The 24,954-nt window shown below is 42.2% G+C and overlaps 1 protein-coding gene across 9 annotated transcripts in view; it reads right to left on the reverse strand.

Moving 5' to 3' along the window:
- KIAA1549L (KIAA1549 like) overlaps positions 1 to 24,954 on the reverse strand; it is a 109,192-nt gene that overhangs the window by 67,147 nt on the left and 17,091 nt on the right. For 8 of the 9 annotated variants that reach the window (XR_005860076.2, XR_005860077.2, XM_015286328.4 and 5 more), the window contains exon 2: positions 2,580 to 2,927. Coding sequence is in view for 7 of the 9 variants with exons in the window: in XM_015286328.4 (XP_015141814.1) it covers positions 2,580 to 2,927 (348 nt within the window). In the remaining 2 variants the exon portion in view is untranslated. The remainder of the gene's footprint in view (positions 1 to 2,579; positions 2,928 to 24,954) is intronic. The other variant, XM_015286324.4, reaches the window with a different exon arrangement.

Consider the following 24,954-nt stretch of genomic DNA (forward strand, 5'->3'; position numbering starts at 1 on the left):
GACCAAATAACCAGAGGACTCTAATTGGCTATCAATAAACTCCAAATTTCCAGAACCGGTATCTTCTTCTGTAACAGAACTACGTATGAGAGCCGAGCTAAAAGGCTTGCTTACAGAAACAGGAGGCTTGGTTGGCAGTCTGCTGTGGGCAGCACCAATTTCATAGCCGGCTGAAAGAGACAAGTTGTCAGGGAGCTGAAAAGCCAGCGCTGGTGTTGTGCTAAAGGTTTTTGCCAGTAAAGTCATCTTTCCAGCACCAGCTGTTTGTGATTCTAGAGAGCTGGGAAAAACACCTGCATCATTAACATGAGGCACATGTAAACGGAGCGGTGCTTCATACTGTGCACTGATATTAATGTCCCCAGCAGTGAAGAAATCAGTAACGTTTTCAGCTGTGTTTCCATTCTTTTCCTGCAGGCTGGCAGGAACTACGGTAGCAAGGGACGGATACGGGACAGGAGATGTTTTCAATGCAAAACCATCTATAACAAATTCTGGAAAACTGTCTAACTTTGCTCCAGTGAAAGGTAAATGTGAAACATTTTGACTAGACATTGCATGCATGTACTCTGCAAAAGGGGCAAAGAAAAGCGGCTGATTATTTGTTCTTGTTTCCTTTTGCAGATCTGAAACTACTGAATACAGTGAACGATACTCAGTTGCTGATGTGGAAGTACTCAAAGGAACTTCTCTTACTGCTGTTCCTATGGAATTTTTTACCAGAGAAATGCCAGTGTCAGCTGAGGACAACGACACTGTATTGGTCCACACAGAAGGTGAAACAGTGAGTTTGGGAGAGCTGATTGGAGCTAAATTGCTTTCAGAGGCTGCGCTTGAAATCCCAGAGAAACCTGAGCTGTGGCTGTCTCTCGCTGTTGTCATGGAAACAAAGGATGGCAGGGTAGTCCGTGCTGGAGGAACAAAAGAGACAAGCTGCAATGTATCAATCGAACGTGAAGTCTGACCAGAGGTAAAATGAGAGTGAGTTAAGGTTCTTGGTGGTGGATAGTCTGCATGTGTGGTTACAACAGTGGGTACTCCAATACTTCTGTCTTCATCTGATGCAGTTCTGTCTGCATCAAAAGGTGGAAGATGTGCAGTCCCAGAGATACTAGTAGTAGCAGATGTATTCGTGACAGCAAGCTCAGGATTTGAAAGTCCTGTAATAGCAGCAAGACCAGGAGCAGCCATTCCAGTTTCCAAAGCAGTTCCTGGTAGCTTTAACTGTTTGGAGAGTTTACTGACATGGATATCTGGAGAAAGTTTGGAAAGCTGAGAGCCATAAGGCAGAACAAAATTAGGATTCAAGTCTGTGGATATTTTTGCTGTCACCGATCTTGTCAAAAACTGTTGAGTTGTTCTTGTCACGGGAGAGCCATCAGAATATGGGACGGTACGTGCAGAAGCACTAGGCAACAGCATGCCATTTGCTTCATGAGCTCCATTAGTGAGGTCTTCTGCCAAAGCCTGGTTCAGAAATACCACTGAGCGCTGCGAGAAAACAGTCAAAGGGATTTGCAAAATACCCTTGTTGGCTGTTGCTGTGCTTGGACTGTTTGTGAGTGCTATCCTAGCAGAGGTCTCATTTGTCTCAGTTAGCAAAGGAGACATTGTGCTTGTTGAAGAGGAGTGTGCTGCATTTCTAAAAAGAAAATCTGTTTCACTTCTAAATGCTGGTCCTGGCAGCACTGCATCGTGAGCGTGCTTTGCATCTGGAATAAATGATTTTGGCAACAAAAGGGAAGACATGCTCTCTGTTGAGCTGGAGACCTCAGCCAGGCTCTCGGAAGCTGATGACATGAAAGGTGCAGTGGTAGAGCCTGTAGCGCAATTAGTAAGTGCTGTGGAAGACTGATGACTCATCTGAGGCATTTTATGTGGAGTACCCACAGGATGGAAGAATAATGCTGGAACCTCTGCTTTATTCTGAAAAACTGGTGATGACAGAGGAGTAACATCATTATTTCTACCAATCAACAGTGGCTTAAATGGCTGACTGTTGGGTTTCACTCCAGTAGAAGACACATTACGCATACTTTCATACAGAAACCATAACACGCTTCTGGAAGTTACTGGCATGGAAAACTGATGCAATATTTTTGGCACAGGAGTATTAGAGTATTCAGATAAAAAAGAGGTCCTCCCTGAAGGAAACTCTTTTCCCACCGTATTTGTGAAATGTACTGTTGATCCAGAGAGATTGAAAGACATGGTGTCCGTCAACAACTCAGGACCCTCTCCTTGATTCACCATACTGGAATTTACATCACTGACCACACTTAAGGGACTACTTCTGCTTTCACTAACCTGAGAGCTGGTCGAATCTGTGTTGAAGGAACTTTCAGGCTCTGCAGACAGAGGTACTTTGAAGGCCAGTACAGCTGATTTAGAAAAGTTAATGGTATGAGGTGACTGTACTGCCAATGAAGAAAATGATGGAGATGGAACAGCAGCAAGCATGTCTGGTCCTGATGTGCTTTCTTTTGAAATGGAAGGTGTTTCTAATGGTGTTAGCTGAAATGGCACAGCTGTACTCAAATGTGTCACTGATGGTATAGTGGATAATGTGGCAAACATACCGAGTTGAGGCAAACCTGATTCCCCAGCTGTTTCATCTGCATCTTGAGATGACAACCTCAGGAGTGACTCAGCAGAAACTTCAGCAGGTTCTTGGGATGCACTATTTCCACTGCCTTGATAAAGGGTGGGAGACAGATTTGTTTGATCCAAAGTTCTTGTACGTGTGCCAGTCAGTGTTGTTTTTATCATCTGAAGCAAGTTTGCATTCTCCAAAGTCTGTCCCATAGAAATATCAGCTACTGAGGAAGTCTTAGTTTCTGTGGAAGGCCGTGTTGGTGATAGGATAGTTCTCCAGTTAGGAAAAGATTCTGTAGAAGGAGCAATGTTGACAAGCTGTTGCCTGATACCTGCAAAATAATGAATAAAATGGATATGCAGTTCTGCAAAATGCGAAGTTGTTGCTATCTGGTTGCAAGAAATCACAGCACAAAATGCATTATGTTTACTAAAAGTACTGATTTTTGCAGTCAAAGAACAAATATCTGAAGAACGTTAAAACAAACAGTGAAAGGTTCAAAGTGACAGATTATAAACCCATCAAGTTGTTTCATCTGACAGAAGAATAAGACAAGCTTTCCATAGTACTAGAACAACACTATTTCAAAATACTGCTTTTAACTAGGATGGCTCAACACACTAAAAGAAACCTCCTTAAGTCTGGGTCAATTTTTGAGTTTATTATCAGCCACCCTGTGTCAAAACATTGTGTGAGAAGATGGGTTTAGAAGCACAGTTGAAAGGGAATGGATTTTGACAATCAAGCTTCACTGATTTAGCATGTCATCTAATGTGGGAATAGAGTCAGCGTTGGCTGGATTCCTGTAGGATGCATCTGGAGGTGCTCATCTTGCCAGTTCTAATAATGCATGTAATTATAGGCACAAAAGGAAGAAAATAGAACACGGATAAACATGAGGAAAGGGGGGTAAGATCCAAAACAAAATTAGGAAATTAAGTTCCTTTTCTGATACGTGCAGATGTACAACACATCATTTCAAACATCAGTTTTGTTCTACATTTGATGCCATAATGTTCTTAGTCTTTGTTTTCTCAAAATGATAATAGTTCTTCTAATATCATAGCTTGGGAAATCTCACATTCTTACTAATTTAAAGATTAAAATTCAATCAAGAGTAAAATTTCAGTTCTTCGTCTTCCTTTCTCCCCCAACCAAGATAACTGATCAAAACCCAGTGCTGGCACTTACTCCTTCACCAAGCTATGTCCACTCACACAGTTGAGCAGAGGCACGATACAAAGCCAGTCCCTGCCCTCCAGCTGCAGCACATAGACACAGAGTGCCAACCTCCTCCCTACCTATATGGGTAACTCCAGCATAATGGCAAGGAAGACTGAACAGGGACAAACCTTGAAACACAAGGTTATGAAACAGGCCTGACTTCAGTTCCAGCCACCAACAAACCCAGCCATCAAAGCCAACAGAATCAGAGGGGATAACCCTGCAAACTGAAAGGCTGCACTGAAATCAAATGCAAAGCCTTCACAGAGGGCTTATGTACCACTTAGCAAATGAGAGTCCTACAGGACAGTTATATTTGAGTCAATGTTTCTGTACTTTCTGAAACAGCAAAGTCTGTCAGCACCAACCCCAACAGCGTCCGCATCATTCCTCATGTGTCACTTCACACTCTGGTTTAATGAGAATGATTATGAGCAGAGAGACACTATAAACCTGAAAAAGTGTTAAACTGATGTTGCCATGTTTTGACAAGGAAGAAAGGAAAGCTTGAATAGCAAAGAAAATAAAGCACCAAATACAGATGCCCTGTAACCACCACTTGATTCTAGTCCTTCCGTTCTGGTTTCTTCCATCCCCACACCACCCAGCAGTTTTTCTGTTTATGCCCAGAAATGAACTAAAGCTTTTGACTAACTGGACTTTAAAAAATATTTAGCATTCTGCAATGGAATAAAATGCTGGCTTCCTCCTGCTACGAACTATACTTGATTCTACTTTCACAGAAAGCTGCAATCAATATATTTTCCAAACTATCATAAAATTCAGTATCTTGGTCATGACTGACACAGCATACAGAAGCCAAGATTATCTTCTCATTACACAGTTTAAACTGATGTACATACTTTTATCTTCAGAATCAGAGGGTGATATCAACAACAAACTCTTATTAAATACTGTGAAAACCAAGACTGTATCACGGAAAAAAGGTGGGCAAGGGAGGGTGTTGCACTTTCATATCTACCAACAACTGAAAACACTCCATGAGGGGAAAAACCAAACCAACAGGAAAGCTGCAATGGGAACACCACTTCATGTGCTCTGTGCATTGAGCCATTGCGTACACAATTCCAGCAGCTGCTTCTCACATCTCAGGATTAGCTCTGTTTCTTTCACTTCAGGCTACAGACTAACCACCGCCTCCAACAAGTTAGCAGTAACCTTATTACAGTTATCCTTGATTAGTGATATTTCCATTTACAAGAATGAGAAGCTCCTCTAACGTGTCACAACAGGAAGTTAAATACTGATCCAGTTTAGAGACCATCACAGCAGTACGACTTCTAAGCCCCTTGGAACATACCTAAAGGAGTAACAGGGGACAGAGAAAGCATGGAGATGGAAAAGAGAAAGATCAACATTCCCCCTTTTGCTGAAATAACAGGAATAGCAGTGAGGGAGGTCATTAACATTGTCACCATGTACCTGTCCAAAAGTGAAGACGATGCATGCATCAAACTAATGCGTGACAGTAAAAACAAACCATGAAGATAAACTCCTTTGGAGTAAGAAGTCTCCATTATCAGGCAATTTCTGCTCACGAGACACCATCCTGTACACTGTTCTCCATAGAGGAAAAAATAAACAAATCAAAACCACCCAACACTTTGGACTTCACAATGAACAACTGAAACATTTGGGCACAAACTAGTCAGGTTTCTCAGCTGTATTTTACCTACAGAGTGCTTTGAAAATGCACTTCTCCTGTCCTCCCTGCTTGCACAACCCAAGCACGAGCTGGCTGGTGCTTGGGAGGGTAGAGCCCAGCCTGCAAGTACTTCACAGCTGTCACCATTTTTGCCTCAGGAGCTGACAGACGGACACGACTTGTACCAAGTGCCAGCCTTGCCAAGGGGCAAAACGCATCTCCATCATGACAGCCAGCTCTGCTGTCGTGCTTCAGCCCTGTCCAGCAGCAGGGACGGGGCGGACAGTAGGATGAGACAATAAATGGTCTGTAGTTAAACTGCACCTTCCCGTAGGCGAGGAAACAATTCTGCCACCAGCCAGACTACTTATCTATTTATTCGTAAAAGAAAATGCATTTATTCGGGGAAGTTTAAGAGACACCACTAGCATCAGCATAATAAATGATCTCATGAACAACGCAGCGAATCTGATCTGCTCCAACCCCTTGGGAGTGAGGCAGCTGAGTGCAGGAAAATCAGACTGTATTTCACTGGTAACTACAAGTCACCAGTGGCACTGCTCTCATTATAAGCAATAAAGAGGTATTTTCTTATGCACGTATGCTCTTCACAAAGCTTAGAGAGTTTTATCCTGCCTCAGAAATCAAATACAAGAGAAAACCAAATGTACAGAAAGAACCCCTGCTAAAAGCCCTCCACTTCATTCTTTTAACAAAGCAAAACAAAAAATCATCTCCAAAACTTTTTCAAAGAACGACAGTGCTTTCAAAAGGTTGAACTGTACACCAAATTACATAATAGGATATACTTTGACAGGCTGGTTGGGTAATTGTGAATGTTCCCTTGAGCCAAAAAGCTTCCCGCTCACCAAACCAGACACACCTCCAAGGGAATCTTCCTTTGCACATCACAAGTGAAGCTGTAACCCGTGCTCAGAGCAGAGCCCTCTGGACCACACGCAGCAGCCTGCAACCCAAATGCATGATGCCAGGTCCTCGTGACACAAAAGCAGCTCAACCTCAACTGATTTCCTCCATTTCAGAACTCAGGAGTTGCAGGAACTTCATAATTCAGAGCAGTTAATCCTCTCTAAGGAAAGAGCCTTGAAGATGCCACAAATACAGGATCAATACAAGCAAAGAGGCGTCTACAATGTCTTTTGCTACTCTCAAGCTGTTCCCATTGCCTGTGGCCTCTGACAGTAATCAAGGATGAGGAGGTGTGCAGGGCACATAAATGGCTCTACTTGCCATCGTAGTGATCTTTGGATTAAGTACTATTTCCAGTCACTCTCAGCAAAGTGTAAAGATCATCCAGCTTTTGAAGGACGGTAAATAACACCTTTTCCTTACAAAAAATGCAGCAGAATATTCACAGCAGAATAAACAATCAAGCAGTCAAGCTTCAAATTCTACTCTCTGCTCAAAGTTTATACTAAATAACCAGTGTTCATCCATACTGCTATTCAGCACAATTTCTGAATCCAAGAAAGCAAAAATCAATTACTTGGCCCCAGAAGACACCAGAGTTAAATCAGTAAATGTCTAAGAACCACTACCACAAATGAGCTAATAGCCAAACGCTGAGCCAAACTGTGACACGTGCTTCTTTGGAGGAAAATCCTCTTTACGTGAATGAATGAGGCTACAAATACAAGCTCTTGAGAAGAAATAGCCCACGTAAGCTGTACGTTTTTTTTCTTAGATTAGAAAAAAATCTTTTCCCAAGCTAGCTTGAAAGCACTGAAAGCAAGGAACAGTTCAGAGAGCTGCTTTTTAAGGCTTTGGATTTCCCACCCTTCCTCACCTTCTCCTCTTCAAGGACAGACGGCCCTATATATATCCTTTCCATCTGTTCCTCCTCCACAGACTTTTCAGAAATTATCAAGTTACACACAATCCTTTACAATGAAAAGTCATATTCAATTTCTGTTCAATATTGCCTTTCAATGCCTATCCTTTTACAAATGCAGCAGGGGCCCCTCTTCTCCGGAGGAGGCAAATTCTTTTTGGGAAGGAAACTTCCAGATTCCAGGAAGCTGTCAGGAAGCTTCCCAGGGTCACACTGGGGCAGACCCTGAACTGTGCTGACCAACACATCAACCTGCTGCTTTGCTATGACCCACAGCAGCTGTTCAACACAAAATACAATATATGTTACCATTAAAACTTATATCCTAATGAACTATGCATATCAATTAGGTTATTAATTGTTAAGCCCTGTGCTTGCCTCATAGGAAATGAGGACTTGACTTGCACTAGAAAGTACTATGCATATATCTAAGATTATTTCAATTTTTTATGACAATCACTGTGCTTTGCACAGCTCATTTGCCTTTATTTTCAGGAGCTGCTTCTTTTTGCTGCAAGAAAGTGCCAATAGCTCAAGTTTATAGCAATATGTCGGCTCCTCCACGTTCACAACCCTTGGAAATCACTGCAAACACTACCTGGCATGACACCATTACTGTCAGTAATAAAAATCAGCCATCCCTGCTAACAGACTAAATGAGATAAAAACATAAAGGGGGAATCCAGTCACTGGTGGTAAGAAGGTTAAATAACTGTCAGGCCCAGGCTAACTTTGCACAGCACGAATTCAAATCCAGAAGAAAAGCTTCATGAATGCAAATACGTTAGATTTGCTTTTACATCTCAAAAATAAATGGTAGCATTGGTAGGCTGTAGGGAGCTTGAGAACGCTGGATAAACCCCTCAGATCACAGCCCAGCTCCAGCCTTCAGCAACACACATTCATTCAAATGAATATTACTGCTCCCTGAACAACAGCGCAGTCTGTACGGCAAACTCAGCCCTAAAGAGCAAGCATTTGCATTGTAAAAGCAAGAGCAAGCTGAAGAGCAATGCAGGAAAAGCAATGTAACTAGACCTAAATAAACCTGTCCTAAGCACAGGGATAGAACAGGTATCTGCATTCACAGGCTGCAGCTCTTTGACCACTGGCCCGCATCAACTGCCTAAATGTGAATAATGTTGGTTTTAATCAGTGATGTGGTATTAAAAAGTTGATTCTTCTCCCTCAGATGAAAGCATTGGCATTTTCTGTCACTAATTAGGCAACAGCAGCTTTGCTGTGAAATGAGCACACTGGCAGCAATCCTAAAAATCATATAAAAGAAAAGGAGCATCTCTGCTACAGTCACGATTGGTTTTGAGTAATAGCTGAAGCCACTTTTAATTGTAAAATCAGCAAATAGTTAACTGTTCCAAAAATGAGCAGCTGGTTTCTTAAAAAATAATATGCACTGCCTGGAACAAAGAGCATTATTAGAAAGAGCAGATGCTGCTGCTTCTATATGGTGCCTGAACAGCGCTGCCCAAGTTAGCAGACCTCCTAATTCAAACCCCCAGTAGAAAAAGAATACAGAATTGCATAGGGATCATGATAGAAAAAATGATTAAAACATTCTTTCTGAAAAAGCCAAATGAAATACATTTTCTCCTCTGCACACTTTGGTTTGGTGTTCAGGAGAGATAAAGGACCACAAAATCATTTGAATTGGAAGGGATCTTTAGAAGTAATCTAGTCCAACCCCTCTGCACTGAACAGGGACACCACACCTTACAGGGTAGTGAAAATGGGCCTGGCAGCTAAGCAACTAGAAACATTTCCACCTTGGATCCACAGCTTAAACCCATCTTTCTAATTTCCAGCCTAACTCAGAATTAGACCACAAAGAGTGGTGTGTAAAGCCATTATGCTTTTTTCCACTCGATTGTTGCCATTTTGCTACAATTTCCTAAGATCTCGTTGCTGTAAAAAATTTCTGGAAGCCATTTCCAAAAGCAGCCTCTAACCAATCTAGACCCTAATTCTTTTCCAACTGCTCAGTTAATTTTGAGAGACATGTATGGTCACTTCTAACAAAGAGAAAGATGATGCACTACTCAGGCTTTTCCTTCCTGCATGCACTATGCAAACATTCTCCGTTTATGTAAGTATAACTGAATACCCACGTTCTAAAGTTGTCAGGTTAAGGAGGATTTCGGGCGCATTACTGCTACATTCGATCTGTCAAACACAAGCATTTAAGAAGTTTTTTCACTCACACTGCTCCGTACGATAGTAGGGCAGCAGGGCCAGGCAAACAGCACAGCAAGCACAGCCCCTGCAGCTGGTGGGAGCACACCTCCAGCTCTGCACGGAGACCCCAATGCAATCCCTGGCTGCAGACAGGTGCCACTTGAAGTCCCCTTGACATGAAGGCGAATGCTTTACTTGCAAGAGAGGGCAGAAATTAGATTATAAATTCTGGGTACAGCCTAAAGGCTCGTGTTGCTGACTCCCACATTAATCTCATTTCCATGGTTTTACTGATTTGAATCTTAAATAAAAGACAAATAATTCACTTCATTCTTCACTGACAACTCCTTCTTCCATTAACAGGTGAGATTCAAAATAGTGCAAAGGATGTATTCAGAATACCAATTAAAAATTTAAATGATAACTTTTCTGCATGAATCAAATATTCATCGCAGGAACTGTGATTTCAAAGTGATAAATATACCTTCATTACATTTCCTTTCTGCAAAGCAACAGGCGCTATGTTTCTTATCCAAGAGCTCCTTTTATTGCAGCAATTATTTAAACCTCTGTCTAGACATATTAAAGTGTTGACAATAACAAAAATAAGTTCTGACAACAGAATATGGCACATTACATAACGTAACAGCATCAATCACAGAATCTCAATTTCTAAATATTGCAGTGAGGTTGCATTGTTATGAAAGATGATAATTTTTTTAGCCTCAAGCTGAGCTTTGCACTTGAGAACAAACTAATACCGTACTCTTATCCCAATAATAAAAAGAAGTCATAGAATACAGCAGTGGATTAACAAGAGAGCCTGTGCTACAGGATGAGCCGGGACATGTTCAAACCCTGCCTCCCTGTGTGTGATTAGTGGTGTTCTACTATGAAAGCACTATTTTCTTGTCATCCTAGTAAGGTTTTGCACAGCAGGTGAGGGAAAAATGAGTCGATGCAAGCTGTCAATTCGATTACTTTATGCATAAATACTTATCCTTCTGACCTGACAACATCTCGAACCCGCTCTGCACAGCTGCAAGAGCAGCAAGGCAGGGGCGACTCAGACTGCTGCACTGCAGATTGGTGCCCACTTCAGCAATGCCCTACATCTCAGAGCAGGGAGCCAGTGGCAGGACGTGGAGGTTCAACACTTTCAGACTTGACTTGGAGACCCTCTAGTTCTAAACAGCCCATGGTAGAGGCCGATTTTCAGGAACTGGCCAGAAATCTCTTGAAATTCTGTAGAACTTAAAATATGAAGGGAAAAGTCTAAAAGAGAACTCAGACATGACTCTCCATCTGTGTGGAGTCATGTCAGACTGTGACACGACAATCCATCCAGTCAGAGGGGGTGTAAAAGTGAAGGAAAGAGGTACAAGGATACCACTAGAAACAAGTAACACAATGTATTGTATTTATGCAACTAATCTTGTCTGAAAAAAAGAAATCCATGACTTAAACTTAGTATGCAACAAATGAAAATGCAGTGTGCAGACACAGCACTGAGCGGGTTGCAGACAACAGGTTAAAATGAGAGGCACTGCACTCCTGCTCAGCCCAGCTCAGGAAACCTACTGTACCAAGAAAGAGGAGCATAATGGATGCAGCGTAATTATTGCAGCTGTCAACATCACAAAGTCTTTGCAATCTCTTGGCACTGCCACGTGAAAAAAGAAATCTCTAGGAACTTTATTTAATTGTAGATGCGCATTAGTCATGCTGTCACACCACGCTTGGTATCACACAAACTGCCTAGAGACATACATTTCAGTTCTTTGAGGAATATGTCATTAACAGCTAAGTGAAAACAACACTTGGGAGGCTACTGATACCATCCAGTGGGTCCCTTCATTGAGAGGGAGGGCTCTAAGACTTACAAGAATTAGTATAACCAGTCTTTCCTGAGAGGTAGAGCGTTCTCTGCTGTGTTGATTCAACCTTCACACCAAGCTGCATTTGCTGGGGATTCAGAGAAAGAGTCACTGGCAGTTTAGCTACACTTTCCCTTACACATCAGCCTTCAGTCTTTGCCAACCTTCTTCCAAGAAAATGGGGTCTCAAAACAAACACAAATGAACGCTCAGGTAAGTTTTGTGCTGAAGCCAAGAATAGCATTGCTCTCTATTTACAAGATGCAATGAAAAAAATAACAACAATAATAATAATACCACCTAGGTTATCATGACAGAGAGAATTTTGAGCCAGTTGAGAGAATGGGTATTGGAATGTATTAGACACACACTCCAAACTGCTGAGGACAACTGAAATACAATGACACCTTCAACATCTAGATGAGTCATAAAGCACTATCAAAAAGTTTCTAATTATAACACTGAATATCTGCTCGCCCTGAGCACCACTTATTTATTTTTAAGAAATACAGAGTTTAAGTCACTTACTCAAATGCTGATCTCCCGTGGCATGCCAAATGCCCCGCTTTACCACATTCTATCTCAGAAGCATCTCCCACCACCCTTGGAGCCATGCCTCCTAAACAAGTGAGGCCAATGCTCTCAGAGGCAGGACCTGCTGGGGTAGCTGGGTCCCACAGGCTGCCTGTCCCCACCAAACCCACCTTAGCCAAGACTTTTCCCTATAGGAGCAAGCTCCAGCCCTACCAGCTGCATCACAGAGACCACGGGCTGCACGGGGACAAGAGGCAGGCTGAGCAGATAGAGGTACTGGCTCGTGAACACCTCCACTTAGGGAGGACATGCTGAGCACAGACACATACAGCTGTCCTGTACAGTATTTTCCATATCCTCTTCATGGGAAGAAAAATATTGGACAAAAGCATGAGAGTGGTGAGGTGCTGGAACAGGCTGCCCAGAGAGGCTGTGGATGCCCCATCCCTGGAGGTGTTCAAGGCCACGTTGGATGGGGCTCTGGGCAGCCTGGTCTAGTATTAAATGTGGAGGTTGGTGGCCCTGCCTGTGGCAGGGGGGGTTGGAGCTTCATGAACCATGATGTCCCTTCCCACCCTGGCCATTCTCTGATTCTACGAATGAATTCTGTGCTCCATTAGCATTTGTTCCATGTTTCTAACACACACAGGAACCAGCAGAATGACAACATGGTGTGACATGTTAAGCTAAAGCTGCCCAAAGCCTGCAAGTCAGCAATATTATGATTTATTTATTTAGGGCAATGTTTACAAACTTGGTGAAGTAACTTCCAGATTCAGCCAGGGAAACAGGAGCGACCTGATTTCCAGAGCTCCTTACCCTCAGCTACATCCACCGATGACACAGCAGCCTGGGGTCAGCCAGCACTTGAAAGATAAGCCATTTTGACAAAGATAACCGAATGTGGGATTTGCATTCCAAAATTATGACCCCAAATAAGTGCACTTCAGCTATCTGGCCTAAAGTGTATTTGTTGTTGAACACAAATTAATTTTGATGAAAATCAAAATACAAACAGAGGAGGAGCCCAGAATGAAGAATATCATATTCCTCTGAGATTGCCTCTCTACAAAGAGGTCACAAAATAGTAAATTAAAATTCTAAGTGTGTGCATAACATTAAGGATTTATTTGGTATCTTGTTCTCCCGTTTTTGAAGCACACAAATATATCAACCCAATATCCTCAGAGCTGAGGATTTATCTGAGGATTCTGGTGGCTTTGGGAGTGGTTTTTTGTCCCTCCTGTCAGCCTCACAAAGCCCAGACCCAAATCCCAGTTACTACCAAGGGGGCTGAAGACCTCTGGTACATTAGAGAAAGAGGAGCCCAGCTCCCAAGGAAGGTGCCACTATGCTTTGGGGACAGCTTCAATATCTGAACATCAACAGGGGAAAAAAAAATAGTGAATTGTTTTAGACCTCCTCAACTCGCTCAAGCTGATCTTGGTGTCTTCAAATCTGACTCATTGATTTTGGAAGCATAGGGATGACAATTATGCACATTTTTACATAAATTTTCTTTAGATATCCGTACAGATTCAACAATGTGAAGGTAATAATATGAATGTTTAGTTAAATATTTTCTTTCCTGTTAATTTGAAAAACTCATATGAAGGCTGATTAATTTACTCAGCACCTCTGTTTTGAGTCAACCTGAAGCAAAATGCTTTTTTCCTGGTGTGACCAGAGTAAATAAAGACCACCTATTGCTTTTGTAAACCACTTTGGTTTCTTCGTTGCCTTTACAAATAGAGAAATACACCAGATTTTGTAAGACAGCAGTCTCATCAATGTCTGAGCAGAGAACTGTATTTTGCTGCACATGGTATTTACTGAAATGGTCAAATATAGGATTGTCGCTCCTGCAGGATTCCACCTGCAGCATCAAGAACATGGAACAGGAGTCCCAGCCATGGAATAAACGTGCTATGCACCAGACATAACTGCAGCCAGACTCCCCAAATGCCCTGCATTTACAAGACTTGGCATTCACAACCAAACTGTTTCTCAAGGTGAAACTACAGTGATAGATGCTAAACATGGTAGTGAACTTAAAAAAAGATAAAAAATACTAAATATCATTAATAGGGCAAGATAGAGTTAATATACTGATAGGTAAACTCCCTAATTTGTCATTAAATGTGAAGGCTTTGAGCATAATCCTTCCAAACACACTGAAATGAGCCAGTCTGTTAAACTAATGAACAGAGCTTCACTGCGCCTGGCTGCACTCATTCAATGTGATATGAAGGAGCCCAACCTTTGATTACACCTAAATAGATTCAGAGAAGACCCATTACGTATTTCTTCATCTAATCTCTCCGGGTTGGATACTCAGTTCTGATACTATTTGTTATAAAAAGCGCAAGCTATCTGAACAGATGCATTCACACAGCATAAATTTATTCTCCAAAAAGGTCTAGGCTGAGAGAAAACAAGCATTTTCTCATGACAGCTGCAGAACAAAGTCACTGCATTTCCAGTGAGACTGAGAGCAACCTTTCCCTGGTGCAGAGGGGCAAGATTTTACAAAGCGATCATCCCAAGCTCATGGCACAGCACCAATCCCCAGTGGCTGCCTATTAAAATATCACAGTGCTGACGATGGGGCATAAACACTTTCCTGCTTTCTTCTAATTCCAGCAGATGAAGAAATACCTTTCAGGATCTCATTCAAGAGAAAAGGGTTACACCTGGAAAACAAACAGGATGTGCTTTATTCAGATTGCAGAGCACATACCAGCTTGCATCAGCCTCACTCTTCAGCTGTGACTGCAGTGGGCCCTGAGCTGGATTAAGCAGTAATGGGCAAAACTGCTGACTGTGTGGCAGGACAAGTGTGATAATTTCCCTGCAGGTCTATTCCAGCACATACTTTTCTAATTGAACAAGATAATTATTTCACCCAGAACCAGGAGAGAGAAAAAATAAAACCAGGACAAGGCAAGAGGCATGCATGCACGCATCCCTAGCTCTCTAAATCTCCCCTCTCAAAAGAGCACAGATGCTTTTTCACACAGAAGAGCATCCCTCTAGCAATTGGCTCTCTTTATATTTGCCCAGGGTTTAACAGAGTTGATGCTGTTTTCCTTTGGTGTGTTCTTACCCATCTGTTCTCCAGTGCAGATTTTGATTAGTGTGAAAACCAATACTGTGCCGGGAGTGAAATCGCAGCCAGGCGATTTGCATGGCTCTGGAGCAGAGTTCTGTGCTTTTCTTTTCTTCCATCTCCAGCTAAGCAACCCAGCCCCTGCACAAAACAACAGCTTCCTCCTCACAGCATCCACTTCACGCTGCAATGACCATTTTTCTCCTGGTAGTTCATGCTATAAAGCCAATTTCTCCTCCAGGACAGATATTTTTCCAGCCTGAAATGCTACATATGTTCCCAAAGTACCAGTGTGAGCCCTTTAGGGACCTGCCAGATTGGCCAAAATCTATGGATCTCACTCCCAGTAGGCATTAATCGGTCTGGAACCTGAAGTAAAAGAGAGGAAAATCACATCACACTCATAAAACTTACCTTTATTCCAGATCTGGACGAGGCAGCCTGCTGTCTTAAATCTAACAGGAAATTCAGCATTTCCTAAACACAGGTATTTTCTCCTGAGGACAGGAGTAGGGAGTCTGATATCAGGTAACCATGAGGACACGCTTCTTGTCAGATCATTACTGCAACAACACCAAAGAGGGGGTAGCCATGGGCAGCGGTACTGTAACCTTGACACCAGCATCTGCACATCACAGCACTTCTGCTCTTGATTAATAGCCCTGCCCCTCAAGGTGCTTAGAAGGTCAAGTGACATTTATTTTTATAGCCTCCCATCCCCTGTTTACTTGCTTAAAACCCAAACCCATTCTTTAGAGTCGTGTGTTCATCAGAGCAACAACAATCTCTGCTAGTGAAGTGTCCAGCACAACAGGAGCCCAACCTGTCAGATGGGGGATATGATGCATCACCATGTACATGTGATAAAACATGCTTACCATACATTTTTCATAAATAAAAGTATAATTTCTACAAAACTTCCTTCAAAAGAAAATGCCATACAGATATTTCTCGCATATGCAATTGCTACGAATCCAATAAAGAAAAAAAAAAGAGAAGAATTGTACTAGTGAAGAAATAAAATGATTAGCATTTGATTCCTTTCTTTCCAGTCTACCAAGCATAATAACATGCTGACTCATTAGGCAAAGGTAGGGCTGTTTTCCCATTATCACTGATATACCTGCTTGATTCCTTAGCAATTTATTGGGATTAAAACACCACCTGCCATTTATATTGCCAAGACAATATAAGATAGTAGCAAATACTTCAGAACAGAGAGAAATACTTTCATTTCAGACACTGATTATTGTCCACATGCAGAGACATAAGCGCATTTCTCTGTGAAGCACGGATGGATGTTGACAATATTTTACACTTCTGTTCTCCTTAAAAGCTGCAGAAGCTCAAGGACAAACTAACCCACAGAACTGACGTGAGGCAGTTACACCAATCTGAGCTGTTAGCATCACAACATCATCCCCTCTGCCTTCTGCATCAGCGCAACTCTGCAGTGTGGCACTTGTTAGGGTTTTTTTTTTAATACAGTGCCAGCTATAGTTTGCATCAGAAACAATACCATTTATTGGAACAAATAATGGGAAATATGAATTCATATTTCAGTGAGACAACCCGAAGCTCTCTGCCATGGCATTAAATGCACTGGTAAGGAGATGGTACATTGAAAGCTTAATTGATTAAGTATATAAACCCTGTTTTATACTTCACTCTGATTGCTCTCCCTACAGAAGGGCCACACGAGTACTGTAGATCTCAACAGCTCTTTTAAGGGCTTCAGCCAGCTCCAAAAGCTCCACCAGAGCCTCATCCCTCAGCAGCTGCATCTCACACTTCCACGTAATGCTTGGAGAAAGAAGATCACAAAGATTTTCTGAGGAAGGCAAAGAAGTTCAACATCTGTGAGGCTGATAAATGCTCACTGCATTTCTCCACCAAACCAAAGCTGATTTTAAGATGATTTTGTTTTAAAACCAAAGCTGACTTCAGTTGCACACCCCCTCCAGCCCTCAGGTGAACTGAGGCGAGCTTCTACCTTGCTATGAGCAATGCCCCCACTTGCACTCTGTGCACGTCAGTCTTATCTCTAAAATGGAGCATCATGAAAACACAATCCCTGCATTGTACAGTTTTCACAGTTGATACCCATTACACAACATTCCTCAGCACTTCTGGAACACCATTTCGCTTGAGGTCACTTTACAGCTTCTCCAATGTAAAACCTATAAAGCAAAGAAATGCCAAAGAAGTGGAAGCTTTCCACTATGCACTTTACCTACAGCAACTTCTGGATCATTATAAAGAACTTCTTTTTACCCCCACAGGACATGAAAACACAGATTGTGCAGTACACCATCTTTGCTAACAGTATGACTGTTTGCTAACTTCAATGGTTGCACCATCAGGAAGATCAGCATGAGCTAGGGCTGACAGTGCAGCGCCAGAGTACAAATGGAGAAGGATGGAGTGATAACAGTTTTATAAATGGATTAGCAATTAGGGCAAAACAAAACAGGCTTTACAGATTTTCCTCAATCATCACACACTTAATTGCCTGACGCTTTCACAGGCTGATGCAAAAGCCAGTTTATCATGAAAAGATGCTGCCTCGGAGTGTTTCTGCATAGAACAGTCAGCCCTAGCAAAGAGGCTGTCACCTGAGTGAAGCTCTGGACCACACAACAAGCAGCTCGACAAGAGCATGCTCTTCTGTCAGGGAAAGTATCAATCAAGAAAGCACGTATTTTGATTAAAGTAATAGTCACGTAACGCAAAACTTCAATACCCTGATAGAAATGGCTCCACATAAGTACTCGAGTATTCCTTTTAGTTTAACATTCCCTTTCACAAAGAAAATCAAAAAAATGGCAAACTGAATAATTATATTGCATGCAAGATGAACCAGCGTTTAATCTAGTAGACATTACCCCAATGTTAAGTTGATCATTTCATAAATGTCATATTCATACATAGGCTACCATGACAGAATCTTGTTATTCAATAGGCATTACAGGCCCCGCTTCACAAAGACAGAGGCCTCACGGAAGATGAAGCACAGCTGGTGTTGCCAAGGGTCTCACAAAAAGTCAGGACAGTTGTGGCACCAAAGTCACAAGTCTATGCTCTGAGCTTTGGCTTTGAGAAACTCAGCCGCCTATTCTCTCTTTCAGTTATTTTCATTGATGTAACATAAGAATCCCGCACAGTAGTGCTGAATAGCACATTTAATCAAAACTAAAACCTGATGTTACTACTCAAATTGCAAAGTCAAGTATTCTGAAATTAGAAAGTGCTCCTCTACAACAGCCTTTAATTACATACCAACACACCGCTCCCCTGTCTCCGAATCCTTGCCTTATGAGCTGGGGCACGCAACAGCTACAGAGAGTAAAACAACACTACTTGATAGAGCAAATTTTCAACTACAAAGCACTACTTTTCACCAGTCACCACCATCAGCTATGCATTTTTGTCAGCTATGAACAAGAGCTATGCTCATCAAAATCTAGATGGCCATCTGGAATATGGCTTATCTTTTGATGTTGCTGTTGCCACTGCTGAAATGCATCACCCACCCCTCACTGTGCTCGCATCCACTGGTTGGTCTCCATAAGTATTCAGCAAGTGTCAGTGAATGACAGTGGGTGCCATTTTTTCCACACGCAGGAATTCAGTTCCACACTTTTGCTTCATCCGCACCTCCATGCCAAATGCCATTCTGTCAGACTGCCCCCCTGCTGCCATCTGTCACACAGCAACAACATGGGTTATTGGTAGGAAGGTTCCACCTCTACTGCCATCCAACCAACATCCACCTCCGACATCATGGGCCAATGTCAGAAAATAGGAGACATCACTTTTGGAGCAGCCCTCGTATTTCATAGATCTGCGAAACTTGGTATGTATTGGTGATGAGGTTTTGTTTGAAGTTTTAACACCAAGAATGCTGTCTCTAACAGAACTCAGTTATCCATTCCCCAAGCAAAAAGAAAGAAAGAAAGAAAAACGTGTTTACACTCTAACTATATTCTGAGCAATTGTATCTATGCATTTAGCTTTGAAACATACAATTATCACTTTATAACTTAATAGCATCACAACTCACCCAAAACCGTACAGATAACAGAGGCATAGACTCTTCAGACTGTATCTATAAATTCCAAGAAAGCAAAGTTCTATTGCAAATAATCCTCACCTTTGCTCTTTTTCTTTCTAAAAAAAAAAAAGTGTTTAAATTGCCAATATGGGAAACAATAAGCTTTATAAGTTTCCCCTAGTGCTGGATGGGGAGATATAATCATTTATGCTGAATTAGGAAAAAGTCAGCTATTGATTGCAAGGAGTTAAAAATAGCTGAAACAAGTCATTAGAACTCGTTAGAAATAGAATTTTCCTTTGTTGCCACTGAATGCCACAACCGCCTCATTTAGCATAAACCCACATGGCTAATGGATGATTTCTCTGCAGAAGGAAATAAGACAAATGGCATATTTTTTAGAATGCCCTGAATTAATACAACAGGTTTGAATGCGCAGTTGATTGCCTGTATTTCTGGCCCACTCCTAGTTAGAGAGAGCCCTGCTTCTCTAGAGGAATTGTTATCTGTTATAAATTAACTGTCAGATCACAGTAAGGAAAGATCTGGCCGCTCTTACAGAACTACACGCTCTTAATGGGAGCAAACAAATGAAGTTCTCTTGCAATTATTTAGCATTTTAATAGTTTTGTTACTTGCTTGGAAAGTATCCTCCCTTAAGAGAATTTCTGATTTCTCTTTGGTATAGATTTAAATGCTCAGAAAAAAAAAAAAGGCACTGAGATTCCCTCGGAGTAAATGCTGACTGCAGAATGTAAGCAACAGCAGCAGCGTGCCCTGTGTGATTTTGGTCCCTTGTTCCTCACAGGACAGTAAACCAAAGCTTTCACAGCAAGCAGGCAGAGACCATGCACTGCAGAAAGGAGATTTTGTAAGCTGGAGCAGAGGGTAAATGGGTACAAGAGGCAGGACAGAAGGAGATGTGTGGGATGTAGGTGGTGTGCGCCAGCAGGAAGGGTGTAAGAAGAGAACTGACAGGGTGGGACCAAAGAAGTGAAGATCATGCAGCCACACATTCTAAATAACGCGTTTCCCCTCTCTGAAGTACAAGTTGAAGCAATGCTGCATGTATGCAGTGTGACAGTATAGCCCTAAAACCAATCCTACCGGCTGGACAACAGTGAAATATGAAGAAAGGTCTAAACTCAAATTACCAAGCTGAGAAAGGACTACAGTGCTCTCTGACATCACTCTTTATGAATTGAGATGAATGCAATTTAGAAAAGGCAGTTGGCACAAAACAGGTGAGAAAGAGAAGCTATACCAGGATTTTTTCCCAAGGCAATCTGAGGGGGAAGTTGGTATTTCCACAAACTACACAGACATAAAATATATATAAAATATAACTATTAAAATATTCATTACAGAAATAAATCAGCAACCAGCTACATCAGAACGTGAAGAAACATTTCTTCCAAAAACGAGGCTGCAAAGACGGAGGGTTTCATGGCTGAAACCCTGAATTTGCATTTAGACAGAGCATGCAGATACTCACCTGAATGCTGCCTGCTACAAACCTATGTGCTGCAATTATATTCTGCTTAGAAAGGTGTTTCCTTAAATTTGTCTCTAAGAACTTAACAGCATCACAGCCACAGAACATTCCTGTACTGCAGTGTCCTCTGCACGTATGTCCTTGCTGCACTGTTATACCAGTTCCTACAAATCCGAGACTCATAAATCAAAATCCTGATGTGTCTTTCCTATACATGGCAAATAGTCTTCAATTAAGAATGCAATAATCAAATCAGAGGTAAGAGATACCTGCGGTTTGTGGGCTCTGTATATTCAGGGTCACTCAAGGGAATAACGTGTGGGATGTCTGCAAATGCAAAATGAATTCAGGACTCCGGGGCTCAGCTTTTGACAATAATTCATTGTGTGCTCCTCTGGAAGGCATTTTAATCACTCCATGCATTTGTACCCCAGTAGCAGGATGTGTAAGAAGCGACCAGGTCTCATGTGAATTAATTTAACACTTGCAAAAGTTCAATGAAATCCTTGCATAAAGGGTGACAAGTGGAAGAAGAAATGCTTTTATTTCCCCTCCAAAAAAAAACAGGAAGGGGGTTAACATACATCGTCTTAGAAAAGCTTTACCTCATTAGTCAAAAAAGTACATAAGCAAAAAGTCTATTGCAGTTGACAAATGCAGAAAAGGAATTGGTTTACATTCTCTGCGGTACTACAGCAACGTTCCTTTCTGACCATAAATTGGTGGAAGGAAGAGCTGCCCAGAAGAGTGAATTTGTCTGAATACTCATCACAAAGGTATCAGCAGGGCCATGCTTCTCTCACATCCCATCCTCCTGACACCAGTTCCTTCAACCTCTTTTCCACTCTCTTCAAATGTATCCTTTTCTCCCCTCATACCATCCCTGCTCCTTTCGTGCTTGTGGATGTTAGCAGGACTCATACCATAGGCTGTGCCTACCAGAAGACCTTCTGGCTTAGACACTAGGAAGGGCACTGTTTCTCTCAGTACACTTCATAGGGTACCAGAACACAGAAAATGAGTTTCAGTAAAATTAATTTCCCAAAAGCAGTGGTTAGGATGCAGCAATATTTTTTCTATGCAAAGCTTAGGACTCAGCAAGTGTTTTGAGTGGACAGCCTCACAGTTTTCACTGCTGCTGATACTTTCAGCACTTTTTGAAGCACATTGTACCATTTCTCACTTCGGTGCCCCAGATTTTCTTGCAATTTATTATAAAATCTGAAATTAACATGTCAAATGATCACATTCAGATTTCCTTCGTCAACAAGCATCTTCCAGGAGCATCTGCCAAGTCCCCTACAATGCTCTGATGGTAATCAATACTGAATCAGTCTACAGGGCACAGAACACTTCAAGAAAAAAAGGAGCAAATCAATCAGCCCTTCTTGCACACACTGAAGAAGGAAGTTTGATGCTTTGCACTGAGTCACTTCTCACAGAAGCCAACACAACTACTCACATCTGTGAGTAAGAAAGATTTTACATCAATTGGGAAGCACAGGTGAGTACAAATAAGGATTTCTCAAGCTCCAAGAAAGCTTGAAAACTTGAGGATGGTCAAAGCCTGGAAACTAGACCTCAACAAAGTCTTGAGTACAAAAACTGTTACTTGCTCCATAACAGCATCTGAAGCAAACAAGATTACATAGGTTGGAAAAAATTATGCAAACAAATCAACTAGTCCTCCAGAAACACAATCACCAGATTGAGTGGACTGCTTGGTATCTGTACAGGCAATTTTTGGCATGAAAATTCTGCCTAAATAGAGGTATCCTAAATCACTACGTTGCTGCAGGAAGGGCAGAAATCGCTTTCCAATCTGAATTTCCACTCTTCTCATTTTCCATGTGTAATGCTGTAACACAGTGGAAAGCACAGAAATGATAACAGAGCAGCAAGGCCCTATGCTACAGCATTGTAGAATTTCATAGAATCATAGAATCACCAAGGTTAGAAAAGACTCACAGGATCACCCAGTCCAACCACTCACCCATCACCAATGGTTCTCACTAAACCACGTCCCTCAACACAACATCCAAACGTTCCTTGAACACTTCCAGGGTGGGTGACTCCAGCACCTCTCTGGGCAGCCCATTCCAGTGCCTGGCCACCCTTTCAGACAAGTAGCATTTCCTAACGTCCAGCCTGAACCTCCCCTGGCGCAGCTTGAAGCCATTCCCTCTAATCCTATCACTGGTCACACGAGAGAAGAGGCCAACCCCCAGCTCACTACAACCTCCCTTCAGGTAGTTATAGAGAGCAATGAGGTCTACCCTGAGCCTCCTCTTCTCCAGACTGAAGACCTGACCATTTGTTCAAATGCAGCAGCCATGGACAGAGAAATAAAGGAAAGAAGCTGTTTACTTTCAGAAGGCCTCAGGTACTCAGGAACTCAGGTACTCACCAGCAATATCTCCACTGCCAAACCTTAAATGAGGTCTGGGAAGGGGTGTAACCCGGCTCTACCTGTTCTGGTCAGTCAGTACACTGCATGCACCTGAGCTCTCCTGGGCTGGCCCTGCCTTTCCTCCAGGTGCTCAATCACTGCTTAAGGCCATGACTTGGCATTTCTGCTACACCACATTTCATTATTTGCTGCTTCTAATCAGTCACAGTTGGAATAATACAGAACAGAAGAATATGCTGCTCAATCAGTTCCTTTTAAGGATTACTATTTTTCCCACTTAAACCTTGCTGAAGTGGGAGGTGAAGAATGTACAGATCTCATTCCTCTGCCCCTAAGGAGTGGAAGTAGAGGGCAGAGCTGAAGTTATAAACAGAATTGAGTGAAATCTTCTGTGGAAAATTCTGGAATTAACCAGCAGGTTTCTACCAACAGATCCTGGAAACAATATCTGAAAAATCAGCACATGTAGCAGAAAAGTAAATTATGTGGCAAAAATGTAATACCGGATTGACAGGAACAGTTAAGAAACTCAATCAGTCATTCCAGAGATTGTTTTGTTAAGTGTATTGAAAGTTTCAATGTTCTTCCAGCAACTATGTCGATTTTTCCTGCCGCTAGCAGTTCATCTAAGAGCACACAGCTTTGGAACAAGTAAATTAAAAGTGACAGGTGTGACTCAGCCAACTCCAGCGTCAAGTGAAATGGAAGCACTGAAGTTGCTACTGGCACACAGAAAGAAAATATGGGAGAAAGTAAAGCTACAGCGATGGTCTCAACCTGGAGATTTAGAGATATTTATACAGTCAGCAGGTTGACTAATACAGGATAAGGTCAAATTCACTGCTGGACTACAGTAGCGAAGGCAGGTGTTTGCAAGAGATAGAAAGTGACAAGACTACGTCAATATTTTTGCACTGTGCCTGACTGCAGCACACTCAGTTCTGTCTAGTGCTAGTACCATCGTCTGCCACTAACAGATAGCTGTATTTTGTTTCAAATGGGAATTCAAAGCTTTTCAAACGCATGCAGTGAAAATTCTTGATGAATCTCAAGTACTAATAGAGTCCACATTGTTAGGCTGTCCGTTCAAAGTAACTCCAGCTGGAGAAATTCCTGATGCATCTTGAAGAAGTCACCCTGAACTGTATGTGGATGGTCAGCAACACCTCACATTTTCTCTGTTGTCTTAATGAGCTCTTCCAATGTGCTATTCACATAATTTTGTTCTTGCATATGAACTCCTCTAGTACTTCAGCTGCTGCAAGCCTTACAACTGGCACATTTTCATCCTGTCAAAGAGCTCGTGCCCGTTGAGGAAAGTCAAAACTGGAAGATGCCAGCAGGAGATCACTTCAGTGCCCTTGGAGCAGAGAGACCTGCAGTGTGCAAAACCCTTAGTACCACCTGACATCCTAAGGGCAACAGCAGAAGAGAAAGAGAGAGGTAAGCCAGGAAAAATGCCAATAACAATGTAGGCCTTCAATCAGGTCAAGTAGACTGTATCAGTAACGAACAGATTTTGACCAAGTGGGCCACTGCCCTTCAGTGGAGCAGAGCTAAGATACTGTGGAATCATTCTGACATGCATACGAATGGGGAGACTGAAGCTGCAAGACCAACTGTGCCTCCAAGTACCAGCACAGGATGCAAAGTAATTTGATTTAAACCACTACGAGTGGTGCTGAAGGGATGAATTTGAATGGACCCATTCATTATTTTTGAAGTTGTTCCATACAAAGCTACCTTTCTTTGGGCTTTCTTTGTGTCCTGTGTTCAATTCTGGGATCCTCAATACAAGAGATGTGAGACACACTGGAGCGAGCCTAGTAAAGGTCATATGGGGTGACAAAGGGCCTGGAGCATCTGGCACGTGAGGAGAGGCTGAGAGCTGGGGCTGTTCAGCATGAAGACCTGAAATCTTATTGGTGTGTGTAAACATCTGGT

This window comes from Gallus gallus, chromosome 5 (assembly GCF_016699485.2).
Source record: "Gallus gallus isolate bGalGal1 chromosome 5, bGalGal1.mat.broiler.GRCg7b, whole genome shotgun sequence".
NCBI classification, from domain to species: Eukaryota; Metazoa; Chordata; class Aves; order Galliformes; family Phasianidae; genus Gallus; species Gallus gallus.